We start from the raw sequence: 19,671 nt of genomic DNA on the forward strand, positions 1-19,671 counted from the left end.
AGACACTTGGGTATCCATGCTGCATTCTCATGCTATAAATGACTCAGCTGAAGAATCTTCAGTTGCAACATTCATCATTTAGAATCTTAATTAGTTTGTAGGAAATCAGGCTTGATTACTTTCAGTGCTCACAAAAGCAACTGTGATTTTTCTGGAATGTGGACAGGCAAATTGCTGTGATGACATATATATCCGACATGTCTTCCAAGAATCTCTCCCTGCATGACTGTTTGAGTCTCTCCATCTCCCAATGTGTGCTTGTTTGACGTTTTTATAACTAACAGGTGTTTTATGTAGCTTTGTTAGAGCTTCAGACTTTCTCAACAGTGTGAAAAAAGGGTTTCTCATTACCTGGTCTGCTCTGATTGACATTATCTTAAACCATCTCCAAATTTCTTTCCACTCACCTCCATAACTCTTTCTGCAGGCTGTCCTGCAACTTTTCTTCATATCATATGTGGTTATCTGTTAGAAAACTGTGACTTAGACTTTTTTAATGAGTTATATTGTCAGGATTTGACACTCTAATGCAGTTTATTAAACTTTCTTGATCTCTATAAATTTTTGGTCAGTGAGCCCTTCATAATTCTTACCTGCGTAGATTGCTGTACAGCATATTATGATTTTGCTGTTCCCATTCACCCTGCACACCTCCTTTAGAAGCAGCCCAGATATCCCCTTCAGCACCTACAGGTTACAGATTGCACAGCTTTAACTCATCAAATGCCATATCCTTAAATGTCAGGAGCGGATGACGTATGCCATAGAAAATATCTGAATTTAAGAACTAAGCCAAACTGAAAGTGAATGTAAATCAGAAACCTAGGAGATAGATCTGATCTCCCATATAGGAGCAGGAAGTCTGATATTATGGGACCCTTAACAGGACAAGATTCCTAGCAATTATATGTGCAACTATTTTTCCATCAGAAACCTCAACAAATGTGCATAAACAGTAACAATTTCTGATAAACGCAGTGTTGTTTTGGTAGATTTATGTGCTAAAGACAAGAACTACTTAAAATAATGAAATTCAATGGGCTCGATTCTCTGCTTGCTTGAGTCACTCCATTACCTCCAGAGCTGGAAGGAAAATTGCAGCAGGAGGAGGAGAATCGGGCCCTTAATGGTCTGCAGGCTGCCATGCTGCAGTTACGTACAGACAATAGTCAAATAAATGTATATTTAGTTCCACAAGAACAGTATATTAGGTATTCCTAAGTGTTTTATGAGGCAGGACTTTTCTGACAAAAACAAGCATGCGTAGGAACCGGAGCTTTGAGCAAATATTGCAGTTATGATTTACAGCACAATCGCCAGAGTCCTCCTGGCTTCATCCTTGATGGCTACTTACTCAGGCTGTCATTTTTAGCTCCACAGATTCTATCTGCCTTGGCCTCGTCTACAAACACTGGATTCACTGGAGTGTGGTACAAACAATGAAGCTCCCAAACAATGAAGCATTTGTGTTCATTTTCTTCTATTTTATCTTTGGAATTCTACTATTTAGGTCACTATCTGTTGCTTCCAGCTATTCTTTCCTGACAAATTGTAGCTCTTTTTAGGCTTAAAAAGATATAATCAATGAATTCATCTATGTTATTCCTCTGGGTATAAAGGTCTAGATGTAATAAGTGGTACACATAGTATAAGATTACATTGCCATTCCTGAAGCACAGCCTCAAGATTAATTGTGCTTTATAGACCAAAACCTTGAGAGCTGCTGGACGCTGGCCTCTTTGGAAATGTGACATAAATAACACAATAAAAAAAGTCACCCAATTTCTCACATGCTCTAAACAGGGTCCACTTCCACAGACACTGGAAGGCTGTGTGTGAATAGGTGTATTTTCCAAAATACATTATTTTAGATATAGGTAAGAATAATGATGGATCGGTCCTTTACGTGACTGTACCTGTCTATGTAAAATGAAACAACAGCACAGGTCTTAGCTGAAAAAGATAATCCTTGGATTTTAGTGAGTGACATCACTCACAGCAAGATTATTTCAAAGCCCATTAAATACAAATTATACCCAGGTATGGGGACATACAGGATTTCCAGTTCCATTTAAACTGAAGCCTGATTGCTCATGTAAAAAATTACTATGCTCTGAATGAAATGAAGATGAGTCCTTAAGCAAACAGTCATAAATTAATTTATAATGAAACATGACATTCATAATTTAATTTGGGTTGTATTTAAGACTGTTGTTACTATTCGTGTAGGTCCTTTTTGCCTGGAGGAAGATGTGGCTTCATATCAAAGTGCCAGCGATTGAAATACCAAACTTTTTACACGTACACGTGTATTAATTAATTAAAATCATGTAGATACTTTCTTATTGAAGAACTGTTGTCTAATGCAAGCAGTGAGACAAAAGCTTGTGTGACTGAGGCTGACGTGCAGTATTTGTGGGTTGCTTCTCCCCTTTTTCCCTTAGGGTGAGAAGAGGGGGATGGATCAAGGTAGCAAGCAGTAGAGATGCAGGTTTTGTGCACTAAGCTCTGTTCTGCAGCTCCAAGGACAAATGGGATGGGCAGATCTATAACAGGATGAGCAAGTGCTGGGTCAGACCAGCAGCATCATTTCAGGACGGCCCCAGTGCCTTACTATTGCCTGTGCTTGAGTAGTTTGCCACCACTACAGGTAGAAAATTGAGGCACAGAACAAGTGAATAAAACACATAATAAACCGTAAGGTAATGTCAATGGAGTGTTCCCACTGCACTCCCTTTTAACCAATTTCTATAATATTTTACAGAACAGACTATAGAAATACTAGAAAAAAAAAGAAGTTTAATGACAATTTACAAATATACAATACTTACAATTTCAGAAGTTACAAAAATGGTACATTTAACAAAAACCAAAAGCTTCGTCTGACCTTTGGTACATTGCAAAGTTAGTTATTTACAAAGGAAAATCACAGTCACTTTTCATAGTGTCACATGTTTACATTTGCGCATCCCTCGGTTAAAAAACATCTCACAACTTACCCACAGGCACTTTCTGCAGTCTGAGCTCTGTGCCCATCTATCACATTGAGAATTCCATCTGCCTCCGTTAAGCTGACGTGACATCGTATTATTATGTTGTAACAGGCTTTAGTTTGAAGAATACATATAACCATCATGAGAAACTGATTCACAGTTGGTGACATTTCACCTGGTGCGTTTTGTATTGCTTACGGTTTGGTACCATGACAAAGGCTTCCTTTTCCAATTAGCTTGTAACACATGTTAAGAAAAAAATGGCCTGATTTTATTAGGTAGAAGAATTCCATCTCTTCATGGAGAAAACTAACAATAAAAATGCTCTTCCTATGCTGTTATTGCGCCTTATGAAATTCGTATATTAAATCCTTTCTTCACCATGCACAATTTTTGCCTAAGGTAACAGAAAAACGGACCAAGGCTTCCAAATTATTCATTTCTATTAGTTTGCCCAATACTGGATGTTTTCTAGTTTACATTTATTTTAATGCAAACTTTAGGAATTTCACTTGGGAGCAAACACAAGTATTGCTTTGTCCGTGCGTGCTTGAGTGTCATCCTTTGGCTTCAAATATATCCAGTAAAAGAAATACAGCCAAAATCCATACAGCCCATTTTTGAAGCCTCTTACTTATTAACGTACACAATTGTTTTCACATGGTCATGATTTTTAGAGCATGTAACTTCAATGCATAACAGAACGGGAACTCAAAAAGCCTTGAAATTCATTGTGTTGAGGACAGTTTGGGAGTACACATTTCCCACAGGTGCGTTTTAGTTAAGACTAAATAACAACAGAAGATTAGTTACGGTTCAGGATCAAGATCTTTTTTAAATCAAGAAATAAGAAAAGCTTGCTGTCAGCAACTGCGAGCGCAGCTTAAAACCTCCCCCATCGTTACAACATTGTCCTCCCAAGAACTGAGAACTCAGTCAAACTGAAGCATCTTTTAAGAATGCCTGCATTCTGGATTTCCTTCGTGCAAGAGCTTCTTGCTTTTTCCTTTCAATTTCTTCTTGAGAACATTTTCTGTGTTTCTGTTCCGCCATAGACACTGTAAGTAAAGAAAATGCATTAGGACCCCACAAGTTTTTTTTTTCCCCATCCCAGTATGTATTTTAACTCATCTGTTTTCAGCATCTGAAGATACATGGCAAGAGCGCACTATTGTGACATGCCAGGCACCCAAGCCCATCTATCCTGTCCCCAGGGCAGAAGGGGGATAAGATGCATGACCTTTGCAGTGCTGCTGATTACTACCTCACAGTGAAGGTATAGGGGTTGGGTGCAGACACTTGCTTCAAGGAAATTTTACTTGGCTGCCCTTCAAGTGAACCTTGTGACACGAGGAGTCAACATAGGAGATGGCAGTGGGTTAAGAAAATTAAGGCTATCGGAATGAAAAGGGTTCTACAATTTAGTGAGTTAGAGAGATGGACGTTGACACAGGGGTCAGATATAGTACAGGTGTCACACAAATAAAACCAGAAAGGTTGAAAAAAGGTCAAAAGGAGCAATAAAATTTGGCAAAGGAGACAAGAACATGATAGCTAAACGTAATATTTTATATGTTGTGTTGCAGAACTATAAATTCCTGTACAATAAAATCCTGACCTCACTGGAAGCAACAGGAAGACTCCCATCAGTCTTCAGGTCAAGAATTTTACCATTTTTATGTACCCATTTCCAATTAATGTATTTTTAATAAGTAGTTTTTCAGACTGGATGAACAAAACAAAGGCTATGATTGATTCTTAAACAAAGATGATAAGATGACGTAAAGATGTCCATCACAAGTTAGATTTTGCAAAGAGTCCTTAACATCCAGCCTTCCATTGCAGCAAGGTCTTTTCAGCTACAGCTTAAGATAAGGGAAGTCTTGTTGCTTCTCTGGAAATAAAATCTAAGCTTAGAGGGCACTTTCTATTTCATAAATATATTCTCTAAAACATTCTGCAGAATGGCTATTTAACTCTCCCCCCTCCCAGCTAAAGCGGTTTATTTCCATTTGTCTACTTCTTTGCTGGGCACTGAAAAGATAAAATAGTGATTCTTTATATAATGCTGGCTGATGGTTTCCAGGAATTACTTTTTGTTTTTATAACAGCACTTCCTAGCAATTGAGGTTGATATAGTACACTTCAAAACGTCCATTTTATCAAAATTAGTACTAATAAATACTCTACCAAGCAATTAGGTCAAGTGAAAATGAGGACTGACTGAAACTTGGCTGGCTCTTCATTTCTCTAGTGAGTAACAGTGCTTAGAATATTGCAGACCACTTCAAAATGGACTGGTCTAGCGACCGTCTGGGAGGGTAAATAAAAGGAAGCATTAGTGTTTGGGCTGATTACACAAGGAATATTTCACTGGCAATTCTGGTCACAGAGCAAATAACAGTACACGCCTAGGTTTCAGAATGATTCGAGGTTCCAATTTCCAGGCATACAATAAAAAGAAATTGGCATTCTGTATCATTTGCTGCCTTTTCCCTGCCCCACCATAAACCGGGGTGTTAAAATCATGGCTGAGATAAATAATTTTTTAATTTTTTTTTTTCCAAACTGTACTGCTAATTCAAGCACTGACTTGCACTACAACACTTACCACGTACCAAAATGGTTCGAAGCAACTCAGAGTATAGTATGCTGAGTGCTGCCATCAGAGTATACCTGATTTTAGTGGTTCTGAGTGTTTATGGAGTAGGAAGTATTCTGAGAAGCAGAACATAGAAAAGATAATTCCTTAACTACAGGAGTTCAAGAAATGTGTCAGGAATGTTTTAAGTTGGGAGAAAACAACTTCCAAATTCTCGTTAGTACATTTACTAATGCCTAAACTGAATGGATGAATATTGAAATCTTTTTTAAGTTGAAACATGATATAAATTTATCCTGTATCTTTCTGAGCACAGTGAGGGGAAAAAAGAAAAACCAACAACAAAAAAAGCAGTTCAGTGGTGATTTAGTATCTAAGACACGCACCTGATGTAGGCATCGCAAAAGACTCTGAAAGGTGCCTCTTGAAAGATAGTTTTGTATTTTCAGGCTTGCCGTGCAAGGTCACATCCATCTGATTCTTCCTTCCTTCCAAACCCTGAAGAGCAGTTCCAATGCCACAATGACTCCCTGGATTTTCAGGCCCTACATGGAGAACACTCTGAGAACTGTTAATCTTTTGAAACTTAAACTTTGAAGGCAGAAGTGACACGTTGTTACCTGAACTGTTATGTGGCATCTTTCCTGCATTAGACAAAAGATCTTGGCCCTCTAACGATTTACTACAAAAAACGTTTATTGCATTAGCCGGGCTTACTTCAGAACTAGTCTCTCTGGTCGGCACGGAATTTGACCTGTACCATTTTCCTGAAGTATTCCTTCTAGTATCTTCAGAAGCAGCTTGATGATAATTTTTTGACAGTGTGTATTTACTCTCCACCGAAGTACCAGAGGTCACTGTTAGTGGGCTTGGTACATTTTTGCTGTTTGCCACATGCCCTGTTGGAGTCAGCCCACGTGTAACCCTTGAGATGTTCCTAGAGCAGTTGTCCAGTGAATGACCACCCTGCTGTGCATTTCTTTGCTGTGCCAAGGGCTGATCAGACAGTCCTTGCTTAGAGGCTGCAAAGCTACTATCAGCATTTGATCTGGATTGAATACTATCTCCTTGTACTGTTTTAGTTCTTTCGCTTCCTTGTTTAACATCCTGGTTTTGAGTCTGCTTTTCTATATCGTCACATACCTGATACAATAATTCATCGTCCTCACAGTTTGCATCCCAAAGACTATCAGATTCACAAAACATGTCTAAAACCTCATCAGAGAATTTTGGCTCATTCCAGTCATCAAATGAAAGAGGTCGTTTCTTTGGTATTTCAGCTGGATTTAAGTGACCTGTATTGAGTCGGTTAACCGCTTTGATTAGATCATTAGGTTTCTTATTGGTAGAAATACTGGTTGATTCACAGAAAATAACGTGTGTGTTATTCCCAAGTTTATCAGTCTGTGGTCTAAGAGAACTGGATCTTGAAGGACAAAGAGGTACAAGGTTACCTTTAGGCTCAACAGTTCCATTTCCATTCTTCACTTGAGACTGCACTGAAACGGGAATACAGTTAAAATCATTGTTGGGGACACTCCTCCGAGCAGAATCCATGCTTGCCATTTTTGAGTTTTCCATCTTATTACATGGCTTTGGTAAAGAAAGAGATTTTGCAACATTTTGTGCATTTTTACTCGGATGCTTCAAAGGTGAAAGCTGGAAACTGTTAGATTTGTGTCTACTCTCCACACAAGCTACTGAAGTAGAATTACTTCTTTCCTTTGTTCTGCTGGCATCACTGAAACTGTGCACAGATGGATTTACAGGAATCGGTGGAGTTTCTTCAACATTTATCAACTCGGGATTTTGGGTTATTTGCATCACAAAAGAGTCATCTGCCAAAAAATCTGTATCCCAGTCATCAAAATCATCATTAACTGCTCCATCAGGCTTAGTGGAGCCCACCAATTCTGTTTTCAAAGAAGAATTTTTTTTTGTCAGTGTGTGAGTGTCCGTTTTTGGAAGATCCTGTTTCATGCTTCCTACTGCATGTAGGATATCTTTTCGATGCTCACTTGATTTACCATTTTGCACGTTTTTAATCTGCTCAGGAAGGTGGTCAGTCTCCAAGATGCTTTTGTTTTCACAAACACTGTTATTTAGACAAATACCTGACAGCCCTTGACTTAACTGTCCGCTACACTTCTGGGTAGAACAATCAAAAAGGGCATGAAGGGCTACTGAAGCCTCAAGATCTACAGACTTTTGACTGCTAGACTGACAAGGCTCTACTGTAGGGATACCAGTGCTTTCTCCAACTGGTTTCAGAGACAAAGCAGTACCTGTTGCAGAAACTTCATCAAGGAGTGATTTCAGGTTCTTGATTTTTAATTCAGCTTTGTAATTATTTAAAGAGTCGGCAGCAGTCTGGATAAAGTCATGACTAAGCTTCTCTTGTTCGTGAACAGCATCTAGCTCTATCAGATTTTTATCAAATTCTTTGGCCAACTTCATGAGCTCCTCTTCAGGACTTTTTATTTTAAGATCTCTAGATTAATGAAAAACAAAAGTGAAAACAGAAAAGAGAATCAGACCCATTGAGAAAATGTTGCCAAGTTCAGCTAAGCTACCCTATATGCTGTTTGTTCTCTAGTTTAACAGCTACTGAGAGTATGACTGAATCCTGCTGCTCTCAATGCGTACAGTCCTTTAGATCATTCCCAGTAATAACCACCCCGTTAAGAAGACAGCAACTGCAAAGTTAAAATCTTTCTGTATGCTAATATACAATTACACGGCTCACTATACATGCTGATTTTACATGAAAACCCAGCTACAGTGGGCAAGGCAAAACTCTGACTTACCTTGTACAACAAAACTTTGTCCTAGCTCGCACTTTTACTACTCCAGGTGTGCAGGGAATGGCATCGTCACCAATCCATGTCCCTAGAAGGGAGCCTTCATTACAGGCTGCTTTTTCATCCTGGATGATTAGATTTATAATGCTTAGCAACTTGATTTCAGATAAAGATTTGACTAAACACACACCTTCCATTAGTTAAAGTTACTAAACCAATTAAATAGGGTCAAATCTATTGAAAGCTAAGGATAGGAACTAAACCAATACAAGCTAATCAAGAATACTCCAACAATGTCAACTGACAGTTGTATCAGTTTAATTGTATCAGTTTAAAGCAGGAAGTTCAATTAAAACAATTGAATTTTAGTTTGGTGCTCAAATCTAACACTATATTCACATCCCCAATAGGGTTTAGGAATAATCAGCAATATTCACACTACAAGCTGTGATTTAGTTTATTTACTTTAGTGCACAGGTAAGGAGCTACTTGAGATACCCTTATCTTTATGCACTTACAGCAGCATTAACAGATCAGTGAATTTGAAACATCATATTTTTGCATGGCCCCTGGAAAAATAAATCTGACTTCTTCCATTACAACTCTTACGTTGAAGGAGCATTAAAACAGAAATAAAATATGTTTAGAAACTGAATGAGCTTGTTTTACAGCTTCAACATTCAGGCTGGGCTCTTAATTCCTAAATCTAAGAGATACACGACTGCAGCAGTACAGTGAGTACAGGGCTAGAGCCAAACACTGAATGCAAGAAATTACTGCATGTAAGCCAACAAAGGTAAGTTGAACTTCACTGACTACCGGGGTAGTTCTGAGTATGTTTTATTTTTCAAGATAAAAGAACACAAGCAATAGATATTAGCAAACCCAGTATGATGCTATTTATAGTCATTATAGGACTATAATCATTTAAAAGGAAGTGACATCCCTTATCGGTGATTTTCTAATTCTGCTTTCTCACAAATATTCAATACAGCAAATACATTTAAATGGCTCTGTCAAATAAGTTGGCATTTTTGGCAAGCCACATTCTACAGACTGTGTTAGGAGTGACAAGTTCTCTTCTTACATCTAGTAAAATGCAAACAATAAGACTCCTATTAAAAGACTATGTTGTTTTCATTTTGCAGGCTGTAGATGTCAGTTTCAGAGCCAGAAAGAGATGTCAAGAGTGTGGACCTTAGGGTAAGAAATGCAAATTACTGAGAATAATGATGCAGCTTTACTGTGTTTATATCCTTGTGCAGTCTCTCTTAGATATCTGAGTCAGATGTTGCCAAGTAAATCCAGTATGTGAAAAAATTATACCTTTTAATGTACAAGTGATTAAGGATAAGTAAACCACAATAAATCTCCTAAGATCAGGGGCAATAAGCTGCATTCTGCAAGTAGAAATTCCTAAATGCAGCTGCAACTAGTCCACTTTCTTCATACATCTTGTTTTTTTAAGAGTCAAATGTTGAGCTTATGATTATAGTTCAACCCAGTTTTATAAGCATGTTTCTAGTTATCTGCATACTTGCTTCTTGCCATGTATGTTAGACTACTGTAACTAAAAGAGAGCTTTCAGTAAAACTGAATAATGTAGCACTGTTCTGTTTCAGCACTGCACATACAGAACATTGTTTTAGAAAGTAACCATTACCTGAGGAGCAATCCTATTAACAATTTCTGAAATCTCTACTGCACATCTACTGGTGGGCTGTTTGGTTTTTCCTTTGCCTAAGAAAATAATAATTAAAAAAACTTTAAAAAATGGCAAAACGTTACAATTTATAAAATTCATTATTGCTCAAATTACACTCGATGAAGTCAGAACTTGATATAACACTATGATGAGGAATTTATGGGATTTTAATAAAAGTAAAATCAAACCGATCACCTCCGGACTCACCAGGTACTGTCATGATAAACAAGAAGGGGCATTTTTCCAATAAATGTAGTGACTTTTGTGACAGAATCATTTGAGTCGGAAGGGATCTTAAAGGGTCATGTAGTCCAACCCCCTGCAATAAACAGGGAAATCAACAGCACCATCAGGTGCTCAGAGTCCAGTCCAGCCTTAGCTTGAATGTCTCCAGGGATGGGGCAGCCTCCACTCTTACTGTAAAAACCTTCCTTATGTCCAGTCTGAATCACCCACATGTTAGTCTGAAACTATTTCCCCTTGTTCTATCACAAGAGACCCTGCTGAAGAATCTGCCCCCTTCTTCTAATACACTGCAATTGCATTCCCTTGGCGGGCCCCCTGAAGTCTGAATTTTGTTAATATTACCTAGTCCATGTGCAATTGGTGAATGAGGATCCCAAAAGATTTCTTGCTGTATATCAGTGTCATTAACCGGTGAGCTGAAGGTTGGTATTCTGGATTTCCTACTCAGTGATCTCTTTGGAGTTTTGTGTAAACATGGCTCTGTGTAAACAGAAAGGTGATCCTTATTAAACAACAGCAAACACAAAGGTGAACAAACTCAGAATCTAGGAATCTGAGGAACTCAGAACCAGGGTGAGGCACAGAGAAGATGCTTTAGGAAGAATCAAAACAAAGCTCACTGTCATCGAGGTTCTTTATACACAGGATAGGTTCTTTCCACTGCAGTTAATGCAGGACAAGGTGGTGACATCACACAGAGATGACAGCATGCCGACAGCTGGATGCCCAGCATCTAACATTAAGTATGAGGACTGCCTGTCTTCTTACCAGACGGAATATACTAACTTCAGTGTGTTAATGAAACCCTACACAGATCCACAGGGGAGAATGTTTTGTGCTCTGCCTCGCTCTGTGTCTCACACTCAGACTGGTCTGGATTAAAACTCCCACAGGCCCCTCAAAGGCTGTGGGCCACAACTCCCTGCACTGCGCCTCTCCAGGTGGGGCTGATAACAAGGACACAGCTGCGCACAACAGCTCCCAGCCGTCTCAGCTGCTCGCTCTGCCTTTCAAGCACGGAACCGCCGCGTGAGCCTGCATAAGTTCTAGGATATGCCATTCCTAACGCGAGGAGCGCCCAGTGAGCCGCTTTACGCTGCCGGGCCTCTCCTCAGGGGTCTGTTCTCCTCAGGGAGCTGCTCGCCGGGCACCTGCAGCCCCTTCCCCGCGCACCCGGGCGGGCAGAGCGGGGTCCGCTCCCGCCGTACCTGCCGCACCGCGCACCGCCGCCTCCCGACACGGCGACGGCCCGGGCGCCACCCTCACGAGCGGGCCGCGGCCCACACCGCCCTCCGCGCCGCCGCCGGCCGCCTCTTCCTCCGCGGGGCACTCCGCTGGCCGCCACCGCCGGCCGACCCTGTCCTCGGCGCCGCTCCGCCCCCGCGGGGCCGTGAGCCTGCGGCAGGGCTCCCTCCGCCGGCTACCGGGCATGGCAAGCGCTACGGAAGCACCGCGTCCACACCGACGCCGCCATTTTGCCGGGGAGCCCGCCGGGATAACGCCGATTGGCCGCCGCCGCACCCGGCCGGGCCGCCATTGGCCCCGCAGCGAGAGGGCGGGTCGACGGGCGAGGCTGGGAAGTGCGGCGGGACGCCGCGATGGGCTGAGCTCGGCCCCGGGCCCGCCTCGTGCGCGGCGGGTGCTGCCATCCTGCCTCGTGCTTCCCGGCTCTGTGCACACTCTGCACCTCGAGAGGGAACGGCCCAGAGCCAGGCAGCAGTGAGTTCAGCCCTGCGAGGAAACTGGGGCTGCCAAACAGGCTGCCAGAAACCAGATTTGGTTGGTAAGGAATGAACGTGAGGTTCCCCAGGGGCTGTGATGTTACATCGCTATTTAGAAATGCAAGCACGTGTATGTATTATATCATAAGGTGGATGTTTCCTCCAGAGCCCGTTGAATGTAAATGTATAAACATATCCACTAAGCATATAGGTCAGGGAGGGAACTGCTTTGTATTACTTGCCTGCCTCTTTTTTGTTTTACCCATTTGGAGCGCTTTGGGCTCACACTTCATTTATAAGCAATGGGTTCTGGTCAGCAGTATGAGGAGTTTTAAAGTCACAAAACACCAGCTCCCTGCAATGGGAAACCTCTTTCCACCCGAGGCCTCAGGCAAACAATATGGTTTTTTTCTCTTCTTTGTCCTTGTGGGCGTAATTAATGCCAGTGGAAGACTTCTTAACAAGGAAAAAATGAAGTAGTATGTATTAAACCGAGGTGTTACACGCAGAGCTAAACTATCACAGTTAATCACAGAAAGGAAGTTTTGACTTCTTAGTAATCATGTTGTACCCATCAGATGTAAATCAGAGGCCAGGCTGAAAAAGGAGATGTAAAATTAGGCTTCAAAATCCATTGCTGGATGTGAATGTGATTACTGCCTTTTACTCATACCAGCATGATAGAGCCTTGCATAGGTATGAAGTATGGTAATGGTATGCATAGCATGTTTCATCACTGGTTGGCAATATGGTAATTAAAAGCTGTGATATACAACACTGGTACAGAGTTGGCTTACCTGGCACATATGTCGTAATGGTGCACCTTAAATTACTTGGCTCTGTTGTTTTCAGGTAGAATGGATGCTGAGAGGAGACCAAAATCTGCACCATACAGAAAAGTTCAACAGGTACGTGATGCCATAAAAGCTGCTTTCTTAGTGTGTATTTATTTCATTGCAGCTTAAGAACTTAGCTTGGAGCTGATGCTATTTATTGAGTTAAGAAATCTAGAGGTGGAAGCCTGTGATGTTGAAGGGTTTCTCTGCAGAGCTGTAGCCTCAAGGAGGAGGGAGTTTACACTCCCTTGTCATGGCACGAGCGGCTGGATCAATGGCTAATTGTGAGCAGGCTGTGTTCCAGGAACTTGCTGCAAACTCCTGGTGCTGCAGTTGTGAGTCCTACTTTCACATCGAGAGGGATGAATAATGGAGGAGAGGGAATGAATAATAAAGTTACTTCTGTTCTCAATAGTTCTGTCAAGTGCCTGAGAACTTTTTTTACTGTGTTTTATGAAGGAAGTTCTGCAAAGGAATGAAATACATGTGGAAGATATGAGAAATTCCGCAAGAAATACTGATCAGTGTAATTAGAATACTGTAAATAAGAGTGAAAAAACGCTTCTCTCTAAAATCCTTTGAGCACAGAGCTTTAAAGCGAGCAATTTTTCTGTGCTGGGAAAAGCATACAGCATTAGTGAGATCTTACAAAGTGTGTCATTCTTTGAGTTCATGTAAGTAGCAGAGAAAAGTGACTTTCTTATGGTTCAGCGCTCGTGTATTCTAGAAATGGGGGGAAAAAAGAAAGGAAATAATTATAGTGATTTCAGTGAAAATACCAAATTTGTCAGAAAATAGAAGCTATTCTGAGTAATTAATTCAATTTGACAAATAGTGTCTTTTTTTTTCAAGGATGTTTTTAAGTGCCTTGTGACGTTTTCAAAGTGAACTATCTTTATTACTTCTCCAGTCTATCTTTCCACGTCTTTTTTTCTTTATATCTATATAAAGAAATATATGTGTGTGTGTGTGTGTGCAATTTGAGCACTTGAAACCAGGTGACAACAAAAGTTTTTGAGCCATCTGTTCCTTGGGCAGGTTGCTTTAAAAAGTGGGTAAAGAACTTGCAACTCAGTACAGATACATAGCATTTTAAACATCAAGTGTTTTCTCCTAGGGAAGGAACAGTTAGAGGTTATGTGGTGTTCCTAAGGATAAATAGGTCACAGTCTCTCCTCTGCTTCTGTAGTTAGACTTCTGGCAAGGCAGGTATCAAGGAAAGCCACAGGCTTTCTAACCTGTCAGCATGTCTGTTTCTTTGGTTGCGTACAAAATATAAAAGCAAATGTCTACCAAAGGCAGAGGTGTCTGAGTTTATAGCATGACTTCACTCGGTCTGCAGTTCTGCAGACATCTTCAACAAATTTCAGTGGTCCTGAGATCCACAGCCTCTGTCCACTCTTCCTTGTATGGTGCTGACTGCTCTGACCCTTGTATTTCTGCAGTGTGGCTCAGGGATGCTGTGAGATGAACAGAGGGGAATTGAATGAGGTGACTTATGTGCCTGAAAACTCCCAGGCAGCTTTGCCCATTCAGAACTGGCTTGGATGTTCCTGTGCAGCGCTGCTTTGTGCCATGTTGACGTGTCCTGCTATGTCTGGCTTCCCATCTGTCAGAAGGAGATAATAGTGGTTGGTGCTACTAGGCTTGCTAAGTGTGGAGAAAAGAAGGCTCCAGGGAGACCTCATTGCAGCCTTCCAGTATGTGAGAGGAGCTTATTAACAGGAGGAAGGCCAACTTTTTGCATGAGCTGACAGTGATAGTACAAGGGGGAATGGTTTTAAACTAGAAGAGAGGAGATCTAAATTAGATGTTTGGTGGAAATTTTTTACTGAGAAGAGTAGCGAGGCCCTGACAGTGCTGCCCAGAGCTATGAGTGCCCCATCCTGGAGGTGCCCAAGGCCAGGTTGGATGGGCCCTGGGCAGCTTGAGCTGGTGGGGGGCAGCCAGCCCATGGCAGGGGGGTGGAACTGGGTGGGCTTTAAGGTCCTTTCCATCCTAAGCCATTCTGTGTTTGTCCTTGGAATAAGCATGGAGCTTCTGGATGCTGTGGTGAAGGAAACTGTACAGAGAAATCAAAAGGTTAAGGTAAGACGCATGAATAAACACAACCCTCTGGACACAAAGAAAAATAAACTAAGACATTGGTATAAAACTTCTAGTGAAAATAGGAAATTCTAGCTTCAGCTTTCCACCCTTTTTTCCCCCCCAGAAATCTTACTCATCGATACATTCTCTTAAGAAGCCTTGGAGTGTTTACTAAAATAGAGCACTACACGACAGCAGATACTTTATACAAGTTTGCTGAAAGAGATATGTGTTCTGTTGCCTTCTTTGGGACCTTAGGAAAAACTGAGAGGGTATCTGAAATGTTAACTTAATGGACAATAATTTTTTCCATCCATGGGGGGAACACAGGCATCGTGCATGTATTTTTGCTTTTATTAATAGCATTTTGATAGCATGGTTATAAAGCTTGTCCTTGGCTTGCCTTGAAATATCATACTGACTTCACTTATTACTTTAATTTTCCAAGGTGAAATGTTCAGAGAGCAGAAACTGGTGAGGAAAATATGGCCCAAGCAGTTACATATACCTTTATTTTTAAAGTGCTGTCCAGAAGGGTTTGCAGCCCTCTTTGCTAATGCATAAATTGACCTAGACAGTAAGTGATACATGACCTTAAAAATATCTGAAGTAGCCTTGCTTGAGAATTTTTAGTAGAGAGTTATTAAATGTCAGAGTAATTTACACAAGCATAGCCTAGTTTATGATTTTGCATTCTTTTCCTCTTTCTTTCCTTCATGCCAATGAAGAACCAAAGAAGCTTTAAATTTTTTACGTGTATCTCCTTTTTTTCCCCCTTCTTTTATCATAGAAGTTCATCTGATTTTATTTATCACACTCGAAGTCTAGTCAAATGTGAGAGTATAATGTAGTTCACAAAGGCCTGATCCAGCAGAGTACTTAAGTACCTGCATAATTTCATCGTGATGACATTTTCCATTGCTCATTATCTGGCATTTAAAGGAAATTTTCCATTGCTTGGTGTCTGGGCATTTAAAGGAAATTATCAGCCAAAATGGGCCAGCCATTTTGAGGAATTAGGTCAGGCAGTGAACAGGCTACGAGCTGTAGAGGTCTGTAGAGAGCTCGAGAGGTTCATGGCCCTTACAGAAAACTGGTGATAGTCTCTAGGAGGGCCTCAGCTTGGGTACCTGTTGTATTGCCTGACAAACATTAATCTACCTTATATCCTGTAGGTGATTTACTTTCATCACTGATAAAAACTGACCTGCAAGTGTAGATCCAGACTTGCTAAAACTCTCCCATGCTACAGTGTAAATCTGAAGTATTCAGGCAACTTCCAAACACAGAGCAATCAATGGCCAGAGAAGACAGCTTTTTGATCAAGCGTTCTGGAGGAGAAAATAGACACTGCTTATTTATTTGAAGTAGGCTTAGCTTTTGATTGATACATCTGTTCCAGGAGAACGTTTAGCCTGCAGTCCTAAACAGCTTACTGAAGAATGTGTGATCAAACTACTATGAAATTCTCCAAGTACAGTCATTCTCTGTGTTTCTCCAACAGACTCAGCAGTTTCTGGATAATTTTATGTCAAGTGTTCATAGCCTTATAGAACAGTTAATGTTACTCTGTTATCAAAGTGGGTTTTTTTGTTTTTTTTTTTGTTTTATTTTGAAGCTTTTGTTTCATAAATCCTTTACATTATCCTTTGAGCCTGTATCTTATTAAGTATAAGCCACGGTTTACATGGAAATGCATAACAATGAAGTCTCTCTGTTCCATGTGTATGTGGGACTCCTATGCAGTGTATACTGCTGCTGTTTTTAATGCTGGGGTGACTGGAAGTCTTTCTCTCTTAGCAGCGATCTTGTCACCTCTGTGTTAGGATTTACAGCCTCTGACCAGTACCTGGTGCCTTGCATTGTGGGACTGCTGTGCTGTGTGAGCTATCTGCCGTTACTGGTTTTTTTTTTTTGGTCCGTGACAGCACCAAGCTTGGGGTGAATATGAAGGTTTGTCTTCAGGTTGTGGACCTGTACTATCATACAATCATAGAATAGCTTAAGTTTAATGCTTAAAGCCCATCCAACCCCAAACATGACCATGGGCTGGCTGCCCCCCACCAGCTCAGGCTGCCCAAGGTCCATCCAGCCTGGACTTGGGCACCTCCAGGGATGGGGCATCCGCAGCTCTGGGCAGCAGTGCCAGGGCCTCACCAGTCTCTGAGTAAAGAGTTTTTTCCTAACATCCAAACTATATCTCCTCTCTTCTTTAAAGGCATTCTCCCTTCTCCTGTCACTATCAGAACATGCAAAAAGTCAGTCTTTCTTATGCTTATAAGCCCCCTTGAAGTACAGGAAGGCCACAATGAGGTCACCCCAGAGCCTTCTTTAGGCTACGCAAGACTACCTCCCTCAGCATTTCTTCATCGGATTGGTTTTTCAGCCCTCTGATCAGCATCATTGCCCTCCTGTGGACCCTGATCCAGCAGCTCTGCGTCCTTCTTTTGTTGGGGACTCTGGTTTTAAGACTGAAGTAAGATAAGGTTACGTTTCCAATGCGTCACTTGTTTTCTGGTGACCACACAGATGGGTGGCCCAATTTCTTTTCCCAGAATGGTCATCTCTGGCATTTCCTCAAGCAGGACAGTTTTGGGCCCAGGATCCCTTCCAGCTTTACACACTATGGGCTGATGGTCTTAATTCATAGAGTGAGCAAACAAATGCCCAGATAAGAATTAGACACCCTTTTTGATTATTAATTTTTTCATTTATTTTCAGATGGCTTTGCCTTTTGTCATATTGTTCACACATAACGCGTCTGACTATTCCTATGTCACACTACATCTTTGCAGTAATTTTCTGCTCTGTTCTGTCCCTCTGGATTTTACAGCAGTGGATCAGAAAGAAAGTGCAAGCTCTAGCAGAAATAATAAATCCACCGCAGGTCTTGAAGGTACTAATTTCTGCAAAACAAAATACTGCCTCAATTCTGTTATGGGCTGGAAGGGGTGATCAAAGTGAAATACCTTCATTGTGGAATTGGTTTGCACAACCTGCTTCTAAACCATTACATCCTCCTAGATTTTTATTTATTTTTTCTGCAGGAGTAAAATAATGCAGTTGATCCAGCCTGGTTTGTGTGCAGTGAGTTCCATGCAGCTCCTAGAAAGTTCAACATTAGTCTCAAGTGTCCCAAGATGGGCAGGGGAGCCCTGGTCACCAGGCTGAACCTCTATAATTTATGGGATTTCAGTGAGGAGATGTACAATATAGAACTAGTGGGCTCTGCTGGATGCTGTTTGTACAGCTGCCATGCTGCAGTGCCTGGGAGGCAGGGTCCTGTCCAACTGCAAATTCCCCAGACAGCTCCAAGTCTGTGGCACGTCCTGTGGCTCTCAACTGAGGGTTGGGATGGTCGGTTATAGCTGGAGTAATCTGACATATGAAATAATATTTTAGGAACTGTCCTTTAATTGCAGATATTTCTAATCTATGCAATCTTATCTAATTAGGTTCAACCATGCCCAATTCCTTGTCTGATTGCCCGAGCCTTTCCGCTTAACCAGTCAGGTTTATTCAATAAGGTGTCCTATAATGTTATTTCCTTCTTTGAGAGTATATGTTATCATCCCTGACATAGACTTAAGGATCTCTCCACTTTCTTCTTATTTTAACATCCTTCATCTCCACAGTAAAGTTCTGTGCTTTAGTTAGGAATCACCTAGCTGAGGAGAAATCTGGGTGGGAGTTTGGGTCTCATCAGTTTTAAGTACCTGGGAGATTCTTAAGAGACACAGTGAGCACAGAAGAGGCAAAATATAGGTAGAATCTCCATAAATTGAATACAAGATAGTTCAAATTGTGGATTCAAATAGTTAACAAGATTAGAAATAAGAAATGAATACAGTTGCACAGGCAGTTGACTCACTGTTCCTGTCATTTCCTTTTGGCTTTGGTCATGGGGGTAACAAGGTAAGAAATAACTGTTTGTTTCCTTATATTGATTGGTTTGGTATTTGAAATTAAAAAAAATATATATATATATATTTCTGTCTGAACAAGTCTTTTGTAGGTTAATATTATGTTAATTAGAATGGATGTCTTCCTGAGCCTTATTTTCTCGTTCATTTGATCTAATTAGCTGATTAATTTTTAATTGCCTACTAAGAGATCTTTACCATACTGTGATTTGTGTTTTACCTTTACATTTGGAAAACAATTGTATATTTAAAATGACTCTAAAGTATTGTATTGAAGTATTTTCTGCAAGGGATTATTGCAAATTATGATTTCTTCCTGCTTCGTAATTTTAGAGCAATCTACTTTGAGTTAGTGCTCATTAATTAGAAGATTTGCATAGTGTGGAGTAGTAGGAAGTTGCATTAGTTAGGAAAGCTTCACAGGAGATGGTCTAAGACTTGGTGATCAGATGGAAATGCAATCTCTTGGCTGTGCATGGAACCACAGTGAACGCTTCCCAACTTATAACATTCATACTTTTTCTCCACTAAAATATTCTGAGATTCTCAGAATGAATATAGTAATAAGCTTACAAGTAGCAGTGTATGCTTCTTAACAAGGCCAACTGTTGATTAAAATATATTTTTCAATGCTGGTAGATAAATCACAGTTCTTGGCAAGTTATGTCAACTCATTCCTTGCCTGAGTAAAATTTACACCTCCTTTTTAGACTGAATCTGCTGTAACTTCTCGCCCTTGGATCCTGCTCTTGCCTG

General features: G+C 40.8%; 1 protein-coding gene across 1 annotated transcript; it reads right to left on the bottom strand.

The window, feature by feature from the left end:
• Positions 1-2,780: 2,780 nt before the first annotated feature.
• On the bottom strand, positions 2,781-11,850 carry ETAA1 (ETAA1 activator of ATR kinase). Its single transcript, XM_015856541.2, has 6 exons — positions 11,556-11,850; positions 10,690-10,827; positions 10,060-10,136; positions 8,403-8,521; positions 5,982-8,086; positions 2,781-4,051 (listed from the first exon to the last, which is right to left on the bottom strand). Exons 1-6 carry the CDS (start codon positions 11,776-11,778, stop codon positions 3,930-3,932), a joined length of 2,784 nt encoding a protein of 927 aa, XP_015712027.1. The 5' UTR covers positions 11,779-11,850; the 3' UTR covers positions 2,781-3,929.
• Positions 11,851-19,671: the final 7,821 nt, after the last annotated feature.

This window comes from Coturnix japonica, chromosome 3 (genome assembly GCF_001577835.2).
Source record: "Coturnix japonica isolate 7356 chromosome 3, Coturnix japonica 2.1, whole genome shotgun sequence".
Classification (NCBI taxonomy): Eukaryota; Metazoa; Chordata; class Aves; order Galliformes; family Phasianidae; genus Coturnix; species Coturnix japonica.